Source organism: Tachypleus tridentatus, chromosome 12, assembly GCF_004210375.1.
Source record: "Tachypleus tridentatus isolate NWPU-2018 chromosome 12, ASM421037v1, whole genome shotgun sequence".
Taxonomy (NCBI): Eukaryota; Metazoa; Arthropoda; class Merostomata; order Xiphosura; family Limulidae; genus Tachypleus; species Tachypleus tridentatus.
Genome location: NC_134836.1, coordinates 134,840,882 through 134,868,407, shown reverse-complemented (window position 1 = coordinate 134,868,407; position 27,526 = coordinate 134,840,882). Strand labels below are relative to the sequence as shown.

At 33.3% G+C, this 27,526-nt stretch overlaps 1 protein-coding gene and 1 long non-coding RNA gene across 4 annotated transcripts; one reads left to right on the top strand and one right to left on the bottom strand.

Annotated features, from left to right (window-relative positions):
* The first annotated feature begins 1,090 nt into the window (after window positions 1-1,090).
* LOC143234769 (serotriflin-like) lies at window positions 1,091-27,513 on the top strand. 3 transcript variants are annotated; one of them, XM_076472372.1, is made up of 9 exons: window positions 1,091-1,908; window positions 9,665-9,886; window positions 10,556-10,641; window positions 15,141-15,235; window positions 16,248-16,286; window positions 18,705-18,797; window positions 21,886-22,008; window positions 23,160-23,300; window positions 27,356-27,513. In XM_076472372.1, exons 1-9 carry the CDS (start codon window positions 1,591-1,593, stop codon window positions 27,424-27,426), a joined length of 1,188 nt encoding a protein of 395 aa, XP_076328487.1. In that variant the 5' UTR covers window positions 1,091-1,590; the 3' UTR covers window positions 27,427-27,513. The 3 variants fall into 3 exon arrangements, with proteins under 3 accessions (XP_076328487.1, XP_076328486.1, XP_076328488.1); XM_076472371.1 differs by having other exon boundaries at window positions 1,097-1,908; window positions 23,160-23,285; XM_076472373.1 differs by lacking the exon at window positions 1,091-1,908 and adding an exon at window positions 2,225-2,250.
* On the bottom strand, window positions 18,465-21,563 carry LOC143234770 (uncharacterized). The gene is made up of 3 exons (XR_013018795.1): window positions 20,953-21,563; window positions 19,998-20,257; window positions 18,465-19,096 (listed from the first exon to the last, which is right to left on the bottom strand). It is a non-coding gene; the product is annotated as an uncharacterized LOC143234770 (long non-coding RNA).
* Window positions 27,514-27,526: the final 13 nt, after the last annotated feature.

Sequence of the window (27,526 nt, the reverse complement as noted above, 5' to 3'; positions counted from 1 at the left end):
TTAAGATTTATTTTGTGGTTTATATAGTGATTTAATATTTAATGAGTAACTAATTATTATAACAAGAGTGATAAAAGTGAATTATTTTGACAAATTTCCTTATGTAACTTTGTACAGGTCGTATGTTGTGTGTGTATCTAGAGGGTTAGATATTTCTAGATTTTTTCTCTGTCGCGTGTTGCAAATCCGTGCAGATACAGTAACAAAGTATGTAAGTGAAAGTTAGTGAGAGACATAGTCAAATAGATCTAGACTGCGTTTGTTAGTTTATTGTGGTGGTTTTTAAGTTGTTATAATCAAAGACTGTATTATTACAATAACAGAGTAGAGAAAGATAATCCTTCTTGTCTATCGTGTTCTAAAGTCTGTTACATGCTATGTTAAACCTTCTAATAATAGATTTGACGAGAAAACATTTATTTAAGGCTCTGGATTAAACTGCGATAAGCAAAAGTGTATTGAATATTTGTACATACATTTCAATTGTTTTTAAAATATTATTTTCGAACAAGTGGATTACATGCTGTCCGTATATTGTTGAAACTTATCGCCAACATATCACAGACGTCTATTGTAAATAATCTCAGCAAAATAAAAACCTGATATTAGGTAAACTTCGAGTTTTTACAGAGATTTACATGTTCAAGAAACTTCTAGACTTTACTACGTTATGTAGTCCGAGGTGACTTTGCTAAATAAACACACACACACACACACACACACTACTTTATGTAATTGAAAACTTTCTCTGGCGAGCAAAAACATTAGAATTATCAAAATATGTCTCGCAATGGAGTAAAACTGTATTTCTGAGCATGACTCAGTATATTGCTTTTCTACGTACAGTAAATACAGAGTTCATGTTTATTATGCATAAAAAATGCTGTTATATCTACGTCATATTTTTATGCGTAAAGCTATAGTAGAATACATAAAACTTATTATGGCCCAGTTACAAGTTGCTTTCTGGTCAGACATTTCTATTTGTAAATATACATTAAACAAAACTTAACTGTTGATGAAGTTATGCAAATATTGATAAAATTTCATCTACAGCGGCTTACCGGAAGAGGAAGCAGCAGCAGAAAAACAGATACAGTTTATATGTCGCTGTTTACACCGAGTAAGTCAACGAGGTGATTGCAGTCCTGACTAAAACACTATTAGAAAGAGTTATTTCGCCAAATTATTTATAAAGTTTGTGACATAGTGAACTTACGGAAAAGAGAGGTCTTTAATTTTAAAAAAACGTCCGCGTCCTACGGTAATCCTCTACACTTCCTGCGGATGTTGTCCCGGACCTAACATAATGAAATGATAAACAAATCGTAAATATAAAGTTTAGATTGTAACAGAAATGTGTGCGCTGTGTCTGGCTTCATTAGAGTTTCAAGTGTAGCAAGTTTCTGGGATAGATATTAAGTACTGGCATTATTTAACTCTAAACTAGCAAGTCACGTAATGTATCAATACTAGAAAATGATTACAATTGTCTCGTTATCTAACTTCAAATACTCAACTTGAATTTGTCAGAAACTGGTGAGAATTATCCATTATTTTGGAAGCCTTGCTATATGTTTGTAGTTCACGATGTTGGACAGAAAGCGTTATTTACAACCGTACGTTCTATTTGTAATGGTAGTTCTTTTAATACCTAACTTAAGTGGAAACAGAAAAATATCCAGTTTGGAAATGCGGTGGTTCTATGGGAAGAACATCGCCCGAGTGTCTCCAGATGTCGTGGTGGACAACGACAGGCCAGACTCCCCGGAACAGCTCCTCAAAAGCCTGTGGGATGATGACGACGACGAAGTAGCATTCAGCCACGCCCAGCAGCAACACCTTCTACACCTTCATAACTTGTATCGACGTAACGTCACCCCTCCTGCTTCTGACATGTGTCACATGGTATGTTTAACCTTCTAACAGTATAACACCCCTCCTGCTTCGGACATGTGTTACATGGTATGTTTAACCTTCTAACAGTATAACACCCCTCCTGCTTCTGACATGTGTCACATGGTATGTTTAACCTTCTAACAGTATAACACCCCTCCTGCTTCTGACATGTGTTAAATGCTATGTTTAACCTTCTAACAGTATAACACTCCTCCTGCTTCTGACATGTGTTACATGGTATGTTTAATCTTCTAACAGTATAACACCCCTCCTGCTTCTGACATGTGTTAAATGCTATGTTTAACCTTCTAACAGTATAACACCCCTCCTGCTTCTGACATGTGTCACATGGTATGTTTAACCTTCTAACAGTATAACACCCCTCCTGCTTCGGACATGTGTTACATGGTATGTTTAACCTTCTAATAGTATAACACACCTCCTGCTTCTGACATGTGTTACATGGTACGTTTAACCTTCTAACAGTATAACACCCCTCCTGCTTCTGACATGTGTTACATGGTACGTTTAACCTTCTAACAGTATAACACCCCTCCTGCTTCGGACATGTGTTACATGGTATGTTTAACCTTCGAACAGTATAACACCCCTCCTGCTTCTGACATGTGTTACATGGTATGTTTAACCTTCTAACAGTATAACACCCCTCCTGCTTCTGATATGTGTTACATTCTATATTTTAAGAGACACAAAGGGCTATGTGCCCAACACAAAGAGTAATATCCTAGTGTTATAAGTACGTAATGTTAAGACGTTAAATTTAGATTACAATACTTAATACGAATAAAGTTATGATGAAGATAGGTTTTACATATTTCATAGTTTGATCACAACCGACTAATTTAAACAGCACAAATGGTACGTAAATCAGTCCGCATATTGACACTAGGGTATTTTGGAAAATATTGTGATCTGGCCGTAGTCTGGACTATCCAAAAATGAATAACTTTTAACTTGAGTTACGTTAGAAATGTAAAACAACTTTAGTCAGATTCCATTCAACAGCTAAAGAGAAATCATACTAACAAAAACAGACAGGGTAAGGAAACGTTGTGTACACTATTCAACACAATATAATAATACTAGTACGATAATCATTGTATATAAGATAATAACACCAAAACGTTGTACACATTATTGTAGTTAAGATAATAGCACCTCTAACATTGTATACATCATTGTAGGTAAGATAATAACAAACATAACGTTGTATACTTTATCGTACTTAATATAGTATATATTATACACAAGATAATAACACAAGTAATGTTTTATACATTATTATGGATAAAATAATAATAACACACGTAACGTTATATAAATCACTGAGGATAAGATACTAACACAGTAATGTACTATAAGCTATTGTATATAAGAAAATAGCTTCCGTAACATGTACACGTTATTGTATAAAAGGTAATAAATAACACATGATACATTGTATACATTATTGTACATGAGGCAATATCACCCGTAACGTTGTATATATTATTGTACATGAGGCAATATCACCCGTAACGCTGTATATATTATTGTACATGAGGCAATATCACCCGTAACGTTGTATACATTATTGTACATGAGGCAATATCACCCGTAACGCTGTATATATTATTGTACATGAGGCAATCTCACCCGTAACGCTGTATATATTATTGTACATGAGGCAATATCACCCGTAACGCTGTTTATATTATTGTACATGAGGAAATATCACCCGTAACGCTGTTTATATTATTGTACATGAGGCAATATCACCCGTAACGCTGTATATATTATTGATAGCACCGCAACGTTGTATACATTACTGTATATAAAACAGTAACATACGTCACGTTGCATACATTATTCTAGGTAAGGTAATAACACCAGTAACGTTGTATACATTACTGTATATAAAACAGCAACATACGTCACGTTGCATACATTATTCTAGGTAAGGTAATAACACCAGTAACGTTGTATACATTACTGTATATAAAACAGTAACATACGTCACGTTGCATACATTATTCTAGGTAAGGTAATAACACCAGTAACGTTGTATACATTACTGTATATAAAACAGTAACATACGTCACGTTGCATACATTATTCTAGGTAAGGTAATAACACCAGTAACGTTGTATACATTACTGTATATAAAACAGCAACATACGTCACGTTGCATACATTATTCTAGGTAAGGTAATAACACCAGTAACGTTGTATATATTACTGTATATAAAACAGTAACATACGTCACGTTGCATACATTATTCTAGGTAAGGTAATAACACCAGTAACGTTGTATACATTACTGTATATAAAACAGTAACATACGTCACGTTACATACATTATTCTAGGTAAAAACACCAGTAACGTTCTTTTAATAATTCTAGATTACAGAATAACATATATAACGTTGTATATATTATGGTAGAACAAACAATCACACGTAATGTTGTATACATTCTTTTACATCAGATTATAACACCTCTAACGTTGTATACATTATTGCAGATAAGAAAATAACATCGCAACACTGCATACATTTTTGTAGATAATATAGTATTACCAGTATCATTGTATAGATTATAGACAACATAATAACACACGTAACGTTTTACACATTGTTATACATAATAACATAAAAACGTTATATTCACTATTGTAGATAAGATAATAACACCCGTATCGTTGTACACATTATTATATATAAGATAATAACATCCTTAACGTTCAAAACATTATTGTAGATAAAATAACAACACACATAATGTTGTATACATTATTATATATAAGATAATAACATCCTTAACGTTCAAAACATTATTGTAGATAAAATAACAACACACATAATGTTGTATACATTATTGTAGATAAAATAACAACACACATAACGTTGTATACATTATTATATATAAGATAATAATACTCGTAACGTTCTATACATTATTGTAGATAAAATAACAACACACATAATGTTGTATACATTATTACATATAAGATAATAATACTCGTAACGTTCTATACATTATTGTAGATAAAATAATAACACACCTAACGTTGTATACATTATTATATATAAGATAATAACATCCTTAACGTTCAAAACATTATCGTAGACAACATAATGACACACATAATGTTGTATACATTATTGTAGATACAATAACAACACACATAACGTTGTATACATTATTATATATAAGATAATAATACTCGTAACGTTCTATACATTATTGTAGATAAAATAACAACACACCTAACGTTGTATACATTATTATATATAAGATAATAACATCCTTAACGTTCAAAACATTATCGTAGACAACATAATGACACACATAATGTTGTATACATTATTGTAGATACAATAACAACACACATAACGTTGTATACATTATTATATATAAGATAATAATACTCGTAACGTTCTATACATTATTGTAGATAAAATAACAACACACATAACGTTGTATATATTATTATATATAAGATAAGAACATCCTTAACGTTCAAAACATTATCGTAGACAACATAATGACACACATAATGTTGTATACATTATTGTAGATACAATAACAACACACATAACGTTGTATACATTATTATATATAAGATAATAACATCCTTAACGTTCAAAACATTATCGTAGACAACATAATGACACACATAATGTTGTATACATTATTGTAGATAAAATAACAACACACATAACGTTGTATACATTATTATATATAAGATAATAATACTCGTAACGTTCTATACATTATTGTAGATAAAATAATAACACACATAACGTTGTATACATTATTATATATAAGATAATAATACTCGTAACGTTCTATACATTATTGTAGATAAAATAACAACACACATAACGTTGTATATATTATTATATATAAGATAAAAACATCCTTAACGTTCAAAACATTACTGTAGACAACATAATGACACACATAATGTTGTATACATTATTGTAGATAAAATAACAACACACATAACGTTGTATACATTATTATATATAAGATAATAATACTCGTAACGTTCTATACATTATTGTAGATAAAATAATAACACACCTAACGTTGTATACATTATTATATATAAGATAAGAACATCCTTAACGTTCAAAACATTATCGTAGACAACATAATGACACACATAATGTTGTATACATTATTGTAGATACAATAACAACACACATAACGTTGTATACATTATTATATATAAGATAATAACATCCTTAACGTTCAAAACATTATCGTAGACAACATAATGACACACATAATGTTGTATACATTATTGTAGATACAATAACAACACACATAACGTTGTATACATTATTATATATAAGATAATAATACTCGTAACGTTCTATACATTACTGTAGACAACATAATGACACACATAATGTTGTATACATTATTGTAGATAAAATAACAACACACATAACGTTGTATGTGTTATTGTAGATGAGATAATAACACCTGTAATGTTGTATACATTACATTAGATAAGATAACAACACCAGAAATGGTTTATGGACTATTGTATATAAGATAATAATATCCGTAACATTCTACGTATATTTTTATAGATAAGATAATATCACTTGTAATGTACACAAGATAATAATAACCGTAATATTGTATACATTATCGTAAATAACATCATAACGACCATAATAACGTTAGTGTAAAGTAGTGTTTCTTCACTCAGACAAATGTTAGTGTTGTTGGTATTGATACAAATGTTAATGTCCTCAGTGTATAGCTATGTTTCTTTATTGATACAAGTGTTAAGGTTGTCAGTGTAAAGTTATGTTCCTTGATTGACTCAAGTGTTAAGGTTGTCAGTGTATAGCTATGTTTCTTTATTGATACAAGTGTTAAGGTTGTTAGTGTAAAGTTATGTTTCTTGATTGACACAAGTGTTAAGGTTGTTAGTGTAAAGTTATGTTTCTTGATTGACACAAGTGTTAAGGTTGTCAGTGTAAAGTTATGTTTCTTGACTGACACAAGTGTTAAGGTTGTTAGTGTAAAGTTATGTTTCTTGATTGACACAAGTGTTAAGGTTGTTAGTGTAAAGTTATGTTTCTTGACTGACACAAGTGTTAAGGTTGTTAGTGTAAAGCTATGTTTCTTGATTGACACAAGTGTTAAGGTTGTTAGTGTAAAGCTATGTTTCTTGATTGACACAAGTGTTAAGGTTGTAGTGTAAAGTTATGTTTCTTGATTGACACAAGTGTTGAGGTTGTCAGTGTAAAGTTATGTTTCTTGATTGACACAAGTGTTAAGGTTGTTAGTGTAAAGTTATGTTTCTTGATTGACACAAGTGTTAAGGTTGTTAGTGTAAAGTTATGTTTCTTGACTGACACAAGTGTTAAGGTTGTTAGTGTAAAGCTATGTTTCTTGATTGACACAAGTGTTAAGGTTGTTAGTGTAAAGCTATGTTTCTTGATTGACACAAGTGTTAAGGTTGTAGTGTAAAGTTATGTTTCTTGATTGACACAAGTGTTAAGGTTGTTAGTGTAAAGTTATGTTTCTTGATTGACACAAGTGTTAAGGTTGTTTGTGTAAAATTATGTTTCTTGATTGACACAAGAGTTAAGGTTGTTTGTGTAAAGTTATGTTTCTTGATTGACACAAGAGTTAAGGTTGTTAGTGTAAAGCTATGTTCCTTGATTGACGCAAGTGTTAAGATTGTTAGTGTAAAGCTATTTTCCTTGATTGACGCAAGTTTTAACGTTGTTAGTGTAAAGCTATGTTCCTTGATTGACGCAAGTGTTCAGGTTGTTAGTGTATAGCTATGTTCCTTGATTGACACAAGTGTTAAGGTTGTTAGTGTAAAGTTATGTTTCTTGACTGACACAAGTGTTAAGGTTGTTAGTGTAAAGCTATGTTTCTTGATTGACACAAGTGTTAAGGTTGTCAGTGTAAAGCTATGTTCCTTGATTGACACAAGTGTTAAGGTTGTTAGTGTAAAGTTATGTTTCTTGATTGACACAAGTGTTAAGGTTGTTTGTGTAAAATTATGTTTCTTGATTGACACAAGAGTTAAGGTTGTTTGTGTAAAGTTATGTTTCTTGATTGACACAAGAGTTAAGGTTGTTAGTGTAAAGCTATGTTCCTTGATTGACGCAAGTGTTAAGATTGTTAGTGTAAAGCTATTTTCCTTGATTGACGCAAGTTTTAACGTTGTTAGTGTAAAGCTATGTTCCTTGATTGACGCAAGTGTTCAGGTTGTTAGTGTATAGCTATGTTCCTTGATTGACACAAGTGTTAAGGTTGTCAGTGTAAAGCTATGTTCCTTGATTGACGCAAGTGTTAAGGTTGTCAGTGTAAAGCTATGTTCCTTGATTGACACAAGTGTTAAGGTTGTCAGTGTAAAGTTATGTTCCTTGATTGACACAAGTGTTAAGGTTGTCAGTGTAAAGCTATGTTCCTTGATTGACACAAGTGTTAAGGTTGTTTGTGTAAAATTATGTTTCTTGATTGACACAAGAGTTAAGGTTGTTTGTGTAAAGTTATGTTTCTTGATTGACACAAGTGTTAAGGTTGTTAGTGTAAAGATATGTTCCTTGATTGACTCAAGTGTTAAGGTTGTTAGTGTAAAGTTATGTTTCTTGATTGATGCAAGTGTTAAGGTTGTTAGTGTAAAGTTATGTTTCTTGATTGACACAAGTGTTAAGGTTATTAGTGTAAAGATATGTTCCTTGATTGACGTAAGTGTTAAGATTGTTAGTGTAAAGCTATTTTCCTTGATTGACGCAAGTTTTAACGTTGTTAGTGTAAAGCTATGTTCCTTGATTGACGCAAGTGTTGAGGTTGTTAGTGTATAGCTATGTTCCTTGATTGACACAAGTGTTAAGGTTGTTAGTGTAAAGTTATGTTTCTTGACTGACACAAGTGTTAAGGTTGTAGTGTAAAGTTATGTTTCTTGATTGACACAAGTGTTAAGGTTGTTAGTGTAAAGTTATGTTTCTTGATTGACACAAGTGTTAAGGTTGTTTGTGTAAAATTATGTTTCTTGATTGACACAAGAGTTAAGGTTGTTAGTGTAAAGCTATGTTCCTTGATTGACGCAAGTGTTAAGATTGTTAGTGTAAAGCTATTTTCCTTGATTGACGCAAGTTTTAACGTTGTCAGTGTAAAGCTATGTTCCTTGATTGACGCAAGTGTTAAGGTTGTCAGTGTAAAGTTATGTTCCTTGATTGACACAAGTGTTAAGGTTGTCAGTGTAAAGCTATGTTCCTTGATTGACACAAGTGTTAAGGTTGATAGTTAAAGCTATGTTTCTTGATTGACACAAGTGTTAAGCTTGTTAGTGTGAAGTTTTGTTTCTTGATTAACACAAGTGTTAAGGTTGTTAGTGTAAAGTTATGTTTCTTGATTGACAAAAGTGTTGAGGTTGTTAGTGTAAAGTTATGTTTCTTGATTGACACAAGTGTTAAGGTTGTTAGTGTAAAGTTATGTTTCTTGATTGACACAAGTGTTAAGGTTGTTAGTGTAAAGATATGTTTCTTGATTGTCACAAGTGTTAAGGTTGTTAGTGTAAAGATATGTTTCTTGATTGTCACAAGTGTTAAGGTTGTTAGTGTAAAACTGTCATTTTATTCAAAGAAATGCTGATATTGTTTGTGTCGCACCTTCTTTAGGAAAGTGGTAATTTTGTTCATTTTTTGTTGTAGAACTTCCAAAATAAATAAAACGCGACTGATTTAATACAATATACATTTTGTTGATCTTGTTTCAGGAATGGAACGACAAGTTAGCTAAGGATGCTACGGCGTGGGCAAAATTGTGTAAATTCGAGCACGGCTTTGTTGATGGGTCAGACTTTGCGGGACAAAACTTATACATGGGATGGGACAAACAGGGTGTTCGAGCTGTTCGTCTGTGGTACGAAGAATACAACTTCTACGATATACATCAGGTTAAATGTTCTCCTGAGAAAAACTGTGGCCATTACACTCAGGTGAGATTTTACGTCACACTTAGGAAAAAGTTTAATTTTTATTATAATGGGTAATCTATCTGTTATTTTATTATTTAAGCCGTAAACAGTTTACTTTTATTGTAACGTATATCCTGTCCGTTGGTTTTATTATTTAAGCCGTAGAGAGTTTACTTTTATTGTAACGTATATCCTGTCCGTTGGTTTTATTATTTAAGCCGTAAACAGTTTACTTTTATTGTAACGTATATCCTGTCCGTTGGTTTTATTATTTAAGCCGTAGACAGTTTACTTTTATTGTAACGTATATCCTGTCCGTTGGTTTTATTATTTAAGCCGTAAACAGTTTACTTTTATTGTAACGTATATTCTGTCTGTTGGTTTTACTTGGTTTCAAATGACTGATATATTCTCAAATTTAGGCGTTAGTACCTACGGTAGTAGTAAACATTTCCTCCTACATTTTAAAGCTCTCCAGTTCCACATTACAGCTATAAGTACACAAGTGTCTTAGTTCCTGTATAAAATTATGATTCCTAGAGGTAATACATTTATACGGTGTTCTTGATTACAAATGAATTAAGTATCTCAGAAGGGATAAAAACACTTGTGCTTTCTTACACATTTTAAACCTTTCTAGTGCAGAACTTTCTTTAACTAGGCCGTTGTTTAGCTTACTTTCTTTCTCAGATGGTTTGGGCACAAAGCCGACGACTCGGATGTGGAGTCGCTCGTTGTGACAGCAGTTTCTACGTTGTTTGCCACTACAGCCCAAGGTACGATACTGGCATTCATTCCATTTTTGAGATAAGATATATTTAACTATTAAAACATTTTGAAACGAAAGCTGACAGCTGACTTTAGGTAAAATTTTTCCTTCCAATAAAAATTAAACTTTTACTCTCAAATTCACTTTCAGTAAGTCATTGTGATTTATTGTTTATTTGTCATATAATAAAAAGCGCCATCTATCTTCTGTTCACCTGTAATGGAATTTAGTAGTTGTTGTAGTATTACACACATCGTGCGAGACCAGACATGGCCAGATGGTTAGGAAGCTCGACTAGTAATACGGGGATAGAGGGCTCGAACCCCCGTCACACCAAACATGCTCACACTTCCAGCCATGTGTCAACCATTATTCGTTGGTGTAGCCCAAGAATTGACAGTGGGTGGTGATCACTAGCTGTCTTTCTTATATTCTTACACTGCTAAATTAGGGACGGTTAGCGCAGATAACTTTGCGCGAAATTGAAAAACAAACAAACTTCTCTCAACACACCTCCGACAAACTAAAACAATCAAATATCTAAATTATAACTATAATAAAACCGACTGACTTAACTTCAAAGCTACAATAGATGAACTATTATAAAATTACAAATTACACAATTTAAATGTGAACTATAATCATACTAGTCCTAAACAAAATAACATGTCGTATTAACAATAAAATATACCAAAAATAAAGCACTCGGGTACTGACTGGATATCTTAAGGCACTTTTCAACCTCACCCTGATATCGGGGTATATTCTCGTCTCTTGTAAATGGAAGTGAAACTACCAAATAAACCACAGAGCTACAGACCGATGTAGATAAAGTTCTCGAAAGGACAATAAGCAACATATCTGGAAAAAAATTCAAAATTACCAGAAGAACAAAACGGTTTCGGGACAAACCACTGATCATTTAATTAGAGTAATCGTAACCGTACTAGCTGGTCTTCACCAAGCAAAATGTACGGATCAAGACGATCGTACGGTCTGGGCAACTTCTGTTTGTAGGGTCTAGGCACTGTGCCTATTGTGCGTAATAAATAATCCGCCCCTGGTGTATGGTTTCTACTCGTACGATCCAGATAAAGGTTCGATACGGTCTGGGTATAACGTTCCTGATGCTAAAAGTAGAAATGCCGAGAGATGTTACTTCCCAGGAAACAGAAAATGTTGAGAGCACCCACTTTACTGCTGAGGGAGGTGTCCCACAAGGAGGATCTGTTAGTCCCATGCCCTTCATCGTATATGTGAGCCACATGTCATTAATGAAAGATACAAGTTCTCGTCCGGGGTGCTACATCACCTCGCCTGTGATACAAAATTGGGATAGCAAATACACATAAGCGAAATTTCAACTAAAATCTTGATACGAGTGAATTAGGTTAGAAGTCTGTCTGGAAAGAATACAGATAAATTATGAAAAATATTATCTGAATGTATAAACAACACACTTGGCCGGCCTGGGTTAAGATAGACAAAATCAAAACTGTAAACATTACTATTTTATACATACATCTCGACGTACCTTAGAACGGATGGTATGAGTAATAACACTTTTATTGATAAGGAGAGAACAACGTTTCGACCTTCATAGGTCATCTTCAAGTTAACAATTTAACAAAATATTACTAAAACGAAAAAAAAAACACAATCTCAAAAAACATTTATTATTGCCTACAAAAGACCGATTCAATTTTTAAGTAAAAAACTGCTGGTATGAATAGAGACGCACACCACAACTATATGGCACCCCTAAACCTCACAAACCATAATGACCCATAATGTTAACATGAAAATCAATTATTACACCTTCTTGAGCGGTATATCACACATGATAAAAATAACCTATGACCCCTAAATATCTATTATATCTGTCACTTACTCCTAGACTTACCAATCGTATTATTTATGTAGTGTATATACATATATATTTATGTAGTGTATGTACATATATATTTATATATTATTTGTTATAAAATAGTTTTCATGTCGATGCAAAATGAAGAAACACCAGATTATGCGGGACCGTTCGTGATATGTGAGTATGATACAACGAATCAATCAACGTGTGTAGCAGTACACATGTTGAACGTTGATAATAAATGGACGTGATTCTGATAGAGGTATTGCAAAGACGATAGTGACGTCACGTGAAATCAGCACCCTTCATTTATGAATAATACCACATTACCAGTGCAAGTGGAAGCAACAGCCATTACTATACTATATACAGATAGATTAAACCTTTCTAACACATTACTCATATAAAACTTCTTCATATATTACTGTTAACAAACCTAAACTACACGTCAAATTGCTAAAGGAAACGTTTCCGAAATCAAACTTCGTCCAAGTCTAAACTATGTAACACATGTTACCCATAAAAAAAATTCTTCATATACTACTGTTAACAAACCTAAACTACACGTCAAATTGTGACAATTGTTACCCACAAAGCTCTTCGTACATCACTGTTATACAATTCTAACCTACTTCCCAAAATGCAACACATTACTCATATAAAAATACTACTGTTAACAAACCTAAACTTCTTTATATATTACTGTTAACAAACCTAAACTACACGTCAAATTGTGACAATTGTTACCCACAAAGCTCTTCGTACATCACTGTTATACAATTCTAACCTACTTCCCAAAATGCAACACATTACTCATATAAAAAACTTCATATACTACTGTTAACAAACCTAAACTACACGTCAAATTGTGACAATTGTCACCCACAAAGCTCTTCGTACATCACTGTTATACAATTCTAACCTACTTTCCAAAGGTGCAACACGTGTTACCCATAAAAGAACTTCTTCATATATTACTGTTAACAAACCTAAACTACTCATCAAATTGTAACAATTGTTACCCACAAAACTCTTCGTACATCACTATTATACAAGTATAATCTACCCATCGTACACTGACGGGTTTATAATACTTGTATAATATTTTAGCAGTTCGCTTGACTGATATCTGCCTACCACGAATGAATACAGAAACCTGTGTTTCTGATCGAATTTCTCACTCCAGGTAATTAATTCTACCTGTGATTAGTAACTATCACGATATAATGGTGTGGAAGTTATTCTCAAAATGCAGATCAGCATCATAAATAGTAGCCACCTAGCGGATTTTGCTGTAACATTGAATACCTGGTGACCTGAACTTGTGTAAAATAAAAACTGGTTTATTTCAAGATGTTGGTTTGTTTTCAAATTCGTGTAAAATTGAAATATTAAAGGAAAGCTAGCTACTTATCACCACATAACGCCAAATCTTCGGCTACACATTTCTCAAAAAATACATTTATTAACTGTATATTACAACTCTTCCATGGGGAACAAAGTGAGCATGTTTGGTAGGACGGGGATTTGAGCCCGCGACCATGAATTTGCTCTAGGATCTGTGAAACCACCTGTCCATGCCAGACCAACTTGGTAGAAACAACACCATGGGAAACAAAAATTAGTTTGTTTGTTTTTGAATTTCACGCAATGTAATTTTGCAGTGTAGGACTACAGGGAAGGCAGCTAGTCATCACCACCCATCATCATCTATTGGAATACTCTTTTACCAACGAATACTGGGATTGACCGTCACATTATAACGCCCCCACAGCTGAAAAGGCGAGCATATTTGGTGCGACGTGGATAAGAACCCGCAACCCTCAGATTACGAGTCGCACGCCTTAACCTACCTGGCCCTGCTAGGCCACAAAAATTGGTTTATTTGGTTTTTACGTCTTACATATTTGACAGGGGTATCTTGAAAGAGACTACACTGTGTAAAACGAAAACTGGTTTTCTGTTGTATTTTTGATGTCTTACATGGGTAACTTTGTAGAGACTACACTGTGTAAAACAAAACTGGTTTTCTGTTGTATTTTTGATGTCTTACATGGGTAACGTGGTAGAGACTACACTGTGTAAAACAAAAACTGGTTTACGATTATATTTTTGATGTCTTACAGGGGTAACTTGGGAGAGACTACACTGTGTAAAACAAAGACTGGTTTACTGTTGTATTTTTGTGACGTCTGACCGTGGTAACTGAGTAGAATCTACATTGTGTAGGGCCCGGCATGGCCAAGCGTGTTAAGGCGTGCGACTCGTAATATGAGGGTTGCGGGTTCGCATTTCTGTCGCGCCAAACATGCTTGCCCTCCCAGCTGTGGGTGCGTTATAATGTGACGATCAATTCCGTTATTCGTTGGTAAAAAAGTAGCCCAAGAGTTGGAGGTGGGTGGTGATGACTAGCTGCCTTCCCTCTAGTCTTACACTGCTAAATTAGGGACGGCTAGCACAGATAGCCCTCGAGTAGCTTTGTGCGAAATTAAAAAACAAACAAACAAACTGCATTGTGTAAAATAAAAACTGGTTTACTGTTATATTTTTGATGTCTTACATGGGTAACTTGGTAGAGACTACACTGTGTAAAACAAAAACTGGTTTATTAAGTTGTATTTTTTCACGTCTGACAGAGGTAACCTGGTGGAGACTCCACCTTATAAAATTGGAAAACCGTGTTCCCAGTGTGATATTGGTTCCGGTGGACTTTGTTATGAAACATTATGTGGTAAGTTTCATTTAGTTTTGTTTAGTTATTTATGTGTTTCTTTATTCAGAATTAACTAATTTATTGTGCCCAACTTCATTGCGATTAAACTGGAAAAGGTGTTCGTAGTGAAGTGAATGTAGATATTGAATATCCGTGAACCATAAATCTAGATACAATTAATTCAATATATACATTTAAGGTGACGCTTGTCTTCCGCAGAAGTACTTGTAGTTAAGATCTTTGTAAGAACTGTTCAGTACAGGTTCGGTGTTCTTGTCGCACGTAGTTAAAGCTCCTGTATTCATAATCTTTGAACCACAAACCTAGAACTTACCAAGACACCAACACATCGAGATCGGCTGCTGTCGAAAATATTTTTTTATTTGAGAATTACGAGACAGGGACTGTTTGTGTTACGAACCGATTTATGATCCAATTTGTTTGAAGTTTGTTACACTACTGATAAACAATACCACAGTTAATATGATTAATAATTCAGTTTCCATAAGATATCTTACTTCTTGAAGCTAAATATTATAGTAAACAGAAATATTAAATTAATTGATACGACAGTATTGAATAGTTCGTTTTTTTGGAATTTCGTGCAAAGCTGCACGAGGACTATCTGCGCTAGCCGTCACAATTTAGTAGTTAAGACTAGAGGGAAGGCAACCAGTCATCGCCAACCACTGCCAACTCTTGGGTTACTCTTTTACTTACGAGGAGTGGTATTGAGCGTAATTTATAACGACCTGTAAGTGCGACCATGTTTGGTGTCACGGGGATTATGAGTCGAGTGTTCTAAATACCTGGCCATACCGGGCTTATAGTAAATACTATAAAACCATTCGACAATTTGAGAAATAATCTCAAAACTCCATCTGTTAAGAAGCTAAACGTTTGTACTAATCATGGATGGTATTGGTCTCTGTGTTATTCTTTACTGTGTTGTAACTGTATGACAAAATAAACTTGTGTTATAAACTGTATCACAAAAAACAACTTTACCACTTGTGTTTTTTATTCATAGTGACCGAAGCCACGTGTAAAAAAAAAGAGTTAAAGTGTCGTAAGTACAGATTATACGATTTCCTTATTAATGACGAGAAACTCACTCGAAATAAAATCTCACAACGGCTGGTATGGGTATTAACACTTTTATTGATAAGGAAAGAACAACCTTTCGACCTTCCTAGATCATCGTCAGGTTTGTTTTTTTTATTTCGCGCAAAACTACTCGAGGGCTATCTTCGCTAGCCGTCCCTAATTTAGCAGTTTAAGACTAGAGGGAAGGCAGCTAGTCATCACCACCCACCGCCAACTCTTGGGATGTTCTTTTACCAACGAATAATGGGATTGACCGTAACATTATAACGCCCCCACGGCTGAAAGTGCGAGCATGTTTGGTGCGACCGGGATTCGAACCAACGCCCCTCGGATTACGAGTCGAACGCCTTAACACGCTTGGCCATGCCAGACCAATCTTCAGGTTAACAAAGAGAGTTTGTGAGTGACCGTTGCTGGACACATGTCTCAGGGACGAGAGTATAAATGTATACGGGATTGTAGGGGTCGTTGCAATTGGATGTTAGGTTATTAATTACTATAGGTACAAGGATGTTCCTTTATATTGGTTTAATTTTGGTTTTAGTTACTCTATAAGTAGGGCTTCTTTGATTTTGCGTTTGTTTATATTTGTTTCCCTACTTAGTATCTGGGTGTTTTCTATGGTTATGTTGTGTTTATTTGATGTGCACTGTTCGAAAACATGTGAATGTGTTTTTGTGTGTGTGTTTGTGTGTTCTTTGAATCTAGTTTCCAATTTTTTCTTGTTGCTCCAAAATAGGAGTCGTGACAGTTGTTGCATTGTATTTTATAAATTATGTTGGTGTTGTGTCTGTCAGTGTAGTTTTTACGTAATATGGACTTTAGTTTTGTACCTGGTTTTTGAATAAATTTTGTGTTCACTCGAATGTTGTGTTTTGTTATAAGTTTTTTTCAAATGTTGGTTATTCTTTGCTAATGTCGAGAACATATGCAGCAGTGTAAAGTTTTGTATCTTGGGATTTATTGTTGTTTGTTTGTTGTTAGTCTAGGTGTGTGCGTATAATTTTTTTCCACGGTTTTTTGAGGAAATTTGTTGATGTTGATGAAGTGTTGTTTTATTTTGTTAATTTCGTGGTTAGTTTTATCAGGTGAACATAGTTTTGTGGTTGTGTTTATTTAGAATCTTAATATGTTGAGTTTTTGTTTTGTTTCATGTGCTGAGTCCCAGGGAATGTATTGTCCAGTATAGGTGATTTTGCTATGGATTCCTGTTTTGAATTGTGTAACAGTTCTAGTGATCTTGAGGTTAAGAAATGCTATTTGGTTAGTTTTTGTCCTGTTGACAGGTAAACTTAATGTTGGGGTGTATTGAGTTAACGTGATTGAAAAAACTACGTGTGTGTTATGTAAATGTGAATCTAGCAATTGTATCATCAACATACCTGTACCAGTGTAGTGGCGGGTGTAAGGCTGCATTGATCGCTTGAGATTCAATCTGTTTCATAAAAATGTTGGCAAGAACTGGTGACACAGGATTCCCCATACTTAGGCCATTTATTTTGTAGATAGTTTTGGTTATTGAACATAAAGTTAGTTTTGGTAGTAGTGAATTCTATAAGTGTTGCTATTTGGTTACTGGGGGTGTGTATCAATAGGTTGAGGTGGTGGATATAAAGTTCTAAGGCTTTCTTGCATACTTCAGTTGTGGAAACTTCTGTGAAGAGGGAGATTACATGAAAACTGGCCATTAAGGCTTTGTGATTTAGTTGATTAAGAATGTATTTAAAGTTAAAAGAGTCTTTGAAAAAGGAGCCGGCTGATGTTACGTATTTAGAAAATGTCCACACTATATATTTACCGAGGTTGTAGTTAAATGATTCATAGTTCGACATTATATAATTGAGTCAGTCTTTCGTAGGTAATAATAAAAGTTTTCTGAGATTGTGTTGGTATTTTTCATTTATAGTAATATTTTGTATAATTGTTAACCTGAAGATGACCTATAAGGGTCGAAACGTTGTTCTCTCCTTATCACTAAGAGTGTTATTACCCATACCAGCCGTTCTTAGATTCATTTATATACGATTTCCTGATGTTTATGTAGATGTATGAATCTGGTTGTCGCGACTGCTACAAGTTAGATAGTGTTTACAAAATTAACCTGTTAATGTAATTGTTTTGAAACTGTTGAAGAAACAAGTAAATGACCCCTTTTTTATTTCCTTACATCAGAGAACAAAATTCAACATTTTGTCAATCACATAGAGCGAATTATTTAAAACTAACTATATGTTATTTGTGATCGTTTATCAACCTGTTATGTTACGATAGTGCTGCCCCTAGTGGCTGGCTATTAGACGATTATTTATAAAGTTTTTTTTCATGTAAAATACATTATTATTCTGTAAGATTACTTCTTCTTTTTAATTCTATGTTCCAGACTGCCATTTGAGGTGCCACAACTGTGGGGTTTTGAATACCAAGAAATGTGCCTGCAGCTGTAAGGACGGTTGGGATTCTCTGGACTGCTCACGTGAGTATGTTGGCTCTTGGGCAAAAAACGTTACCGGGGGCGTTCAGAAACACCTTTCACTTCGCCCTACTCATCTCATAATTTGTATATTAAAATGGGCTTCTAAAATATATATATATACATACCGACGAACGGCACTGATGACTAACAAAATTAACGGCTGATGTAAGGCTGAGGATCCTTCAGGGAGTTGGGGGATAAGTGGTTCTTATCCTAGGATTTGGATGTGGAGGAAACGGGAGAACCCCGAGAAAACCCACTTTCACATTCCGAACCCCGGATTACCTATCCGGAAGTGCCTGAAATGAAAATTGAAAATATTGATAGTTAATACACTACATATTACAGATAAAATAAGGGAACTGGCGGGAGGTGTCATAAATCTGGTGTCGCAGCTAAAGTTGAAAATTGTTGTGTTAACGTATTTCTTGTGCGGACTGTTTGACAAAACTTTCCGGTTACATTTCTCAGGTGAATCTAGGCATCTCGGGAAAGTGTACCTGATAAGCTGTACGAATTACTTGTTAGGTACGCTCGGTCCCGGGCAGTTGTTTTGGTGTAAGATTAATTGTTATGAAACAATTAATCACCAAGGGTGCTCAAAGACTGAACAGTCCTCCTTCACCCTGCGCGTAGTATTAGGTATAATGTGGTTGTGGTTTGTTTGTGGCCTAATGGGCTGAGGTAATTGTTTTAAGCTACTGGCTAGTTGGAAGTCCATATCTGGAGAGACAAAGTGGCAGCCAGGGCAAAGACGATAGCAGAACTTGGTATTCGGGGATAAATAAGAAACAAGTCGGCAGCAGATTAAAACATTCAATCAAACGGGCCATTTCACGGCATGTTTCCTGTCGAACTTTTATATCAGTGAAATTATGTTCCATGTGCTGCCCTCTTGTAGTTGATATTGTACACTAGTACTGACAATCTTTTAAAATGACAGCAGAAAATGAGGAAATATAGAAGCAAAGACAATGTTATCTACTCCTAAAAAAAAACAACCAAAAAAAACGTAAAACTAACTACATCAACATTCTATATTATAGATTTATAATCTAGTTAAAATTATGTAATCTTTTACTGAGTATTTTATTTAAACTGTCTAGTGTCATATACTTTTGTTCTAAGACAAAAGAAACTAGATCGTATATATTATATTCATGTTGTTTCTAGAGAGCATGTTAATTGTAAAAAACTTACGACAGTTTTATTGGCCCGGCATGACCAGGTGGTTAAGGAGCTAGACTCGTAATCTGAGGGTCGCGGGTTCGAATCCCCATCACACCAAACAAGCTCGCCCTCTCAGCCATGGAGGCGTTATAATGTTACGATCAATTCCATTATTCGTTGGTAAAAGAGTAGCCCAAGAGTTGGCGGTGAGTGGTCATGACTAGCTGCTGTCCCTCTGGCCTTACACTGCTAAATTAGGGACGGCTAGAGCAGATAGCCCTAGTGTAGCTCTGTGCGAAATTAAAAAACAAAGTTTTATTCAAATATGATTTCATTTCCTGTCATTGTAAATTGTCTATTACGTAGTTACAGACAAAAAAGTGTAAATTAGGTTCTTTCACAGACTAGCATAAATACGTGGATGTAATATTTATCCCTTTTTCTCTATAACTACGTAATAAAATGTGCAAATGGTTTAAATTACATACAAGTGTCGGAGTTTTATTATAAACAAGTTGAATAATATACATACATTGTTAACCAGTTAGCAGCGCCACCAAGTTAGTGACGATGAATGAATAAAGTACAACGGTTCTTTCCCGCTATTAATTCACCCTGGTTACTACGTAATTGGTTTTAAACCAATTATTATTATTTACTGGACAAGTTCTGAATTATTTAGTAAAGACCCTATTGACTGAACAACTTTTAATTGTTTTATGTAAAGAACCTAATGGCTACTTAGATATTTTGCATTGTTATGTAAGATAATTTAAAATGCTGAAACAGGCAGAAGTTCATAATTTATTTAGCCAGGCGCTGAAAATTTACCACCATTTTAGAATCAGCAAATAGCTTTTTAGTATGAAACAACGACAAATTCAATGTATATATGTAATATACTTGTAGTACAAAATAAAATAACAGTAAAGAAATGAAAGATGTACACAAAGCTACAAGAAAAGTTTTAAACTGCGTTTCTCACCTGCTAACATAGATGTAACTTTTCTCCATACTATTGATATAGATAGATACAAGTTTCTGAACTGAACTTACAAATTCACGTTTTCTCCATACAAGTAACAGACGTCTTCACAAGAGTTTTCTAAGCCTAACTTATGATGGCATGTTTTTCTTCGAACTGTTATGTTTTTTCATATGTCAGAAACAACACAAAGAGCAGTCAATAAAATCACATTTACCTATGAATAAAATTAAAACTACTAGCGACTAAAAACTCAAACACTTGGTATGTAGAGTTTAAAGCTCGTGATTACTCTTTAACATAAGGCCCGGCATGACCAAATAGGTTAAGGCGTTCGACTCGTATTCCGAGGGTCGCGGGTTTAAATCCTCCGTCGCACCAAACACGCTCGCCCTTTAAACCATGGGGACGTTATAACGTGAGATGAATTCCGTTATTCGTTGGTAAAAAAGTAGCCCAAGAGTTGGCGGTGGGTGGTGATGACAAGCTGCCTTCCCCCTTGTATTACACTGCTAAATTAGGGACGGCTAGAGCAGATAGCCCTCGAGTAGCTCAAAACATAAATTAAAAAAAAAAAAGAGATGTTCAGAGAATTTTGTTTACGGTTTTAAAATTCCATCTTGTTTCATATTCAGAAAATGGAAAAGTCACAAAAATTCAGCCTATTAACCCTATGTTAAATTAATTCTTGGAGGTGTATAAAATATAGTATCCGAATTATCACATACTAGAAACGTCTCATGACACAAGTATGTCTTTTGTAACCTAATATATTGCAATTACCTTTCAACTAATTTAAGTAAGAGGCCACTACCACAAGAAGGTAAGAAATGTTCATATATTTACCACTTCTCATTACACTAAAATCAAACAGCCTCTTAAGCACCTGTTTTCTTTTCTTTTTGTATATTTCCACTTTTGTCTTCTTTTCAGAAAAATGTGTAGATTCACACGAATACTGTGGAAAGAATCCAGGTTGGCCCAACTGGAGTAGCTGTTTCATAAACAAAGGCATTGTGGGAAAGAAGTACTGTCGGAAAATGTGTAAAAAGTGCAGTACGTTTAGATAACTACCGTATCAATATATTTATTATGAAACTATTTATTCAGCACCAGTACCTTTTGTATGACTGTTGTGTTGTCAACACATACAAGGGATCTAGTACAAAATATCATAACTATTTGTTTAGAACTAGTACCTCCTGTGTGACTGTTGTGTTGTCAACACATACAAGGGATCTAGAACAAAACATCATGACTATTTGTTCAGAGCTAGTACCTCCTGTGTGACTGTTGTGTTGTCAACAAATACAAGGGATCTACAACAAAACATCATGACTATTTGTTCAGAGCTAGTACCTCCTTTATGACTGTTGTGCTGTCAAGACGTACAAGGGATCTCGTACAAAACATCATGACTATTTCTTCAGAACTAATACCTCCTGTATGACTGTTGTGTTGTCAACACATACAAGGGATCTAGTACAAAATATCATGACTATTTGTTTAGAACTAGTACCTCCTGTGTGACTGTTGTGTTGTCAACAAATATAGGGATCTAGAACAAAACATCATGACTATTTGTTCAAAACTAATACCTTCTGTATGACTGTTGTGTTGTCAACACATACAAGGGATCTAGTACAAAATATCATGACTATTTGTTTAGAGCTAGTACCTCCTGTATGACTGTTGTGTTGTCAACACATACAAGGGATCTAGTACAAAATATCATGACTATTTGTTTAGAGCTAGTACCTCCTATATGACTGTTGTGTTGTCAACACATACAAGAGATCTAGTACAAAAAATCATGACTATTTGTTTAGAACTAGTACCTCCTGTATGACTGTTTTGTGTTGTGAACAGATAAAGGTATTTAGTAGAAATCTATCATAATGATATTTTTTATCTAGTAATTTATGGATTTTTAATTCACCATTAAGAGCATTAGTACTTAATAGGAATCATGATGAACAAAATAATGACCATTAAAATCGCCCTGTTAAGAACACGTTTAAAAATATTAACAATGGCTATTTCACAGCATTGGCTAAGAATGGCAGATTTCAGGCAGTAGTGAGAGATAAGAGATAAAACAAATATTATTTTCTAGCTACAAAACGCTGTGAAAAATACAGTATCTTAACATTGAATTATCACATACATTTCGTTTTGTTTAAAGTAAAATATCACATTATTTACAGAGGCTGTAAACCCAAAGAATCTCTCTAATACATGTTGTGATGGTGCATTATGTGATGATAAATATGTGTTGGACTTGGAAAACTCTATTTGTTCATGCAAACCTTTGTGTCCAAGCACAAAATGCAGTAAGTTTCAGCTCAGTAAGTAGTTTAGTATAATATCTTCATCCTTACTGTATAAAATGTACCTAATTGAATTCACTTGAACCCTCAAATGTAGAAAATGTTCTCCTACATGACTGCAGTGAGTTGTGATTTCAGTAATAAGACAACTAGACAACGATCTTAGTTATAACTGTAGTAAATAATGTACACAGATATTAAAAAACTTGATAATTTAACTCATTAGTGACTGTAGCAAATAGTGTACTTAGGTATTAAAAACAAGATAGTGTACTTATTAGTGACTGTAATAAAGAGTATACAGAGAAACTAAACAACCAATGTTCTTATTAGTGACTGTAGTAAATAGACTGAGAAACTAAACAACCAATGTACTTATTAGTGACTGTAATAAAGAGTATACAGAGAAACTAAACAACCAATGTTCTTATTAGTGACTGTAATAAAGAGTATACAGAGAAACTAAACAACCAATGTTCTTATTAGTGACTGTAGTAAATAGACTGAGAAACTAAACAACCAATGTACTTATTAGTGACTGTAATAAAGAGTATACAGAGAAACTAAACAACCAATGTTCTTATTAGTGACTGTAATAAAGAGTATACAGAGAAACTAAACAACCAATGTTCTTATTAGTGACTGTAGTAAATAGTAGACTGAGAAACTAAACAACCAATGTTCTTATTAGTGACTGTAATAAATAGTAAACTGAGAAACTAAACACCTAATGTTCTTATTAGTGACTGTAATAAAGAGAATACAGAGAAACTAAACAACCAATGTACTTATTAGTGACTGTAATAAAGAGTATACAGAGAAACTAAACAACAAATGTACTTATTAGTGGCTGTAGTAAATAGTAGACTGAGAAACTAAACAACCAATGTTCTTATTAGTGATTGTAATAAAGAGTATACAGAGAAACTAAACAACCAATGTTCTTATTAGTGACTGTAGTAAATAGTAGACTGAGAAACTAAACAACCAATGTTCTTATTAGTGACTGTAATAAATAGTAAACTGAGAAACTAAACACCTAATGTTCTTATTAGTGACTGTAATAAAGAGAATACAGAGAAACTAAACAACCAATGTACTTATTAGTGACTGTAATAAAGAGTATACAGAGAAACTAAACAACCAATGTACTTATTAGTGACTGTAGTAAATAGTAGACTGAGAAACTAAACAACCAATGTTCTTATTAGTGATTGTAATAAAGAGTATACAGAGAAACTAAACAACCAATGTTCTTATTAGTGACTGTAGTAAATAGACTGAGAAACTAAACAACAAATGTTCTTATTAGTGACTGTAGTAAATAGTAGACTGAGAAACTAAACAACCAATGTTCTTATTAGTGATTGTAATAAAGAGTATACAGAGAAACTAAACAACCAATGTTCTTATTAGTGACTGTAGTAAATAGTAGACTGAGAAACTAAACAACCAATGTTCTTATTAGTGACTGTAATAAATAGTAAACTGAGAAACTAAACACCTAATGTTCTTATTAGTGACTGTAATAAAGAGTATACAGAGAAACTAAACAACCAATGTACTTATTAGTGACTGTAATAAAGAGTATACAGAGAAACTAAACAACCAATGTTCTTATTAGTGATTGTAATAAAGAGTATACAGAGAAACTAAACAACCAATGTTCTTATTAGTGACTGTAGTAAATAGTAGACTGAGAAACTAAACAACCAATGTTCTTATTAGTGACTGTAATAAATAGTAAACTGAGAAACTAAACACCTAATGTTCTTATTAGTGACTGTAATAAAGAGAATACAGAGAAACTAAACAACCAATGTACTTATTAGTGACTGTAATAAAGAGTATACAGAGAAACTAAACAACCAATGTACTTATTAGTGACTGTAATAAAGAGTATGCAGAGAAACTAAACCAATGTTCTTATTAGTGACTGTAGTAAATAGACTGAGAAACTAAACAACCAATGTACTTATTAGTGAATGTAATAAATAGTAGACTGAAAAACTAAACAACCAATGTACTTATTAGTGACTGTAGTAAATAGTAGACTGAGAAACTAAACACCTAATGTTATTATTAGTGACTGTAATAAAGAGTATACAGAGAAACAAAACAACTAGACAATGTACTTATTAGTGACTGTAGTAAATAGTATAATGAGAAACTAAACAACTAGACAATATACTTATTAGTGACTGTAGTAAATAGTATAATGAGAAACAAAACAACTAGACAATGTACTTATTAGTGACTGTAGTAAATAGTATAATGAGAAACAAAACAACTAGACAATGTACTTATTAGTGACTGTAGTAAATAGTATAATGAGAAACTAAACAACTAGACAATATACTTATTAGTGACTGTAGTAAATAGTATAATGAGAAACAAAACAACTAGAAAATGTACTTATTAGTGACTGTAGTAAATAGTATAATGAGAAACTAAACAACTAGACAATATACTTATTAGTGACTGTAGTAAATAGTATAATGAGAAACAAAACAACTAGACAATGTACTTATTAGTGACTGTAGTAAATAGTGTAATGAGAAACTAAACAACTAGACAATGTACTTATTAGTGACTGTAGTAAATAGTATAATGAGAAACAAAACAACTAGACAATGTACTTATTAGTGACTGTAGTAAACAGTATACTGAGAAACTAAACAACTAGAAAATGTTTTTATCATTTACTGTTGAAAAGTGTAATGACAAATTAGATAACTAGACTATGTTCTTGTTACTGCCTGAAGTAACTAGTATACTGAAAAACTAAAGAACTAGACAATGTTCTTTGTAGTGACTGTAGTAAATAGTATAATGAGAAACAAAACAACTAGACAATGTACTTATTAGTGACTGTAGTAAATAGTATAATGAGAAACTAAACAACTAGACAATGTACTTATTAGTGACTGTAGTAAATAGTGTAATGAGAAACTAAACAACTAGACAATGTACTTATTAGTGACTGTAGTAAATAGTATAATGAGAAACAAAACAACTAGACAATGTACTTATTAGTGACTGTAGTAAACAGTATACTGAGAAACTAAACAACTAGAAAATGTTTTTATCATTTACTGTTGAAAAGTGTAATGACAAATTAGATAACTAGACTATGTTCTTGTTACTGCCTGAAGTAACTAGTATACTGAAAAACTAAAGAACTAGACAATGTTCTTTGTAGTGACTGTAGTAAATAGTATAATGAGAAACAAAACAACTAGACAATGTTCTTGTTACTGCCTGAACTAACTAGTATACTGAAAAACTAAAGAACAAGACAATGTTCTTTGTAGTGACTGTAGTAAATAGTATACTGTTAAACTAAACAACTAGATAATTTTATTTGTTACTGTAGTAGATAGCGTACTGAGAAACTATACAAGTAGACAGTGTTCTTATTAGTGACTGATGTAAGTCGTGTTCTTCTATATTCGACAACTATATAATGTTCTCATCAGTGACATCTGTTCAACATCTATTGTTTCTCTGTTCCATAAGTATTGTTCTTTTATTATTTATATTTACTTTCAGCAGCAGTATTGGTTATATTACTTTGGACATCAGATGGCATTATTTTTATTATACTCTTGTTATAAACATTATTTTCTATTGTTAGCTGAATATTTATATTTAGAACATAAATCTACTGAAATGACCGAATCTTGTAAGATACCTATTATTGAGATTAAAGCATAAGAAGTGGTTTACAAAAGGGTTAGAATGCGTAGTGATCCTTATAGTCACAAACGTACGAAATGAATAAATACAATTAGTTGTACTGGTGGAAAGAATTACTTTCAGTTACATAGCTTAACTTGCCAGAAGTTATTATTTGTTACATAAGTGCAGTGAACACTGTATGTTACAGTTTGGTTTGTTAAATCATTTTACCTGTGAGTATCTTATAGAGAATGGAAAGTAGCTTACGTTAAAGTTATCTGGTGAATACTGGTATTAATTTGTGACGATCGAGAAAAGCACTAATGTACTAAACACATCGTTGTGTTACGAGTTAATACATTTAATCAAAGGTGTTTTGTTTTTTTTCCTAGGTGGCTCATCGAGAACAGAAGGCTGTTCAGTTTTTCTATTTGTTTTATGGTGGATCTACACACAGTTCTGATCATTATTGTTATTATATCTACACACAGTTCTGATTATTATTGTAATTTTACACTGTTTTAACTAATTAAAATATATGCGAAGTTTATGCTCCTCTGTTG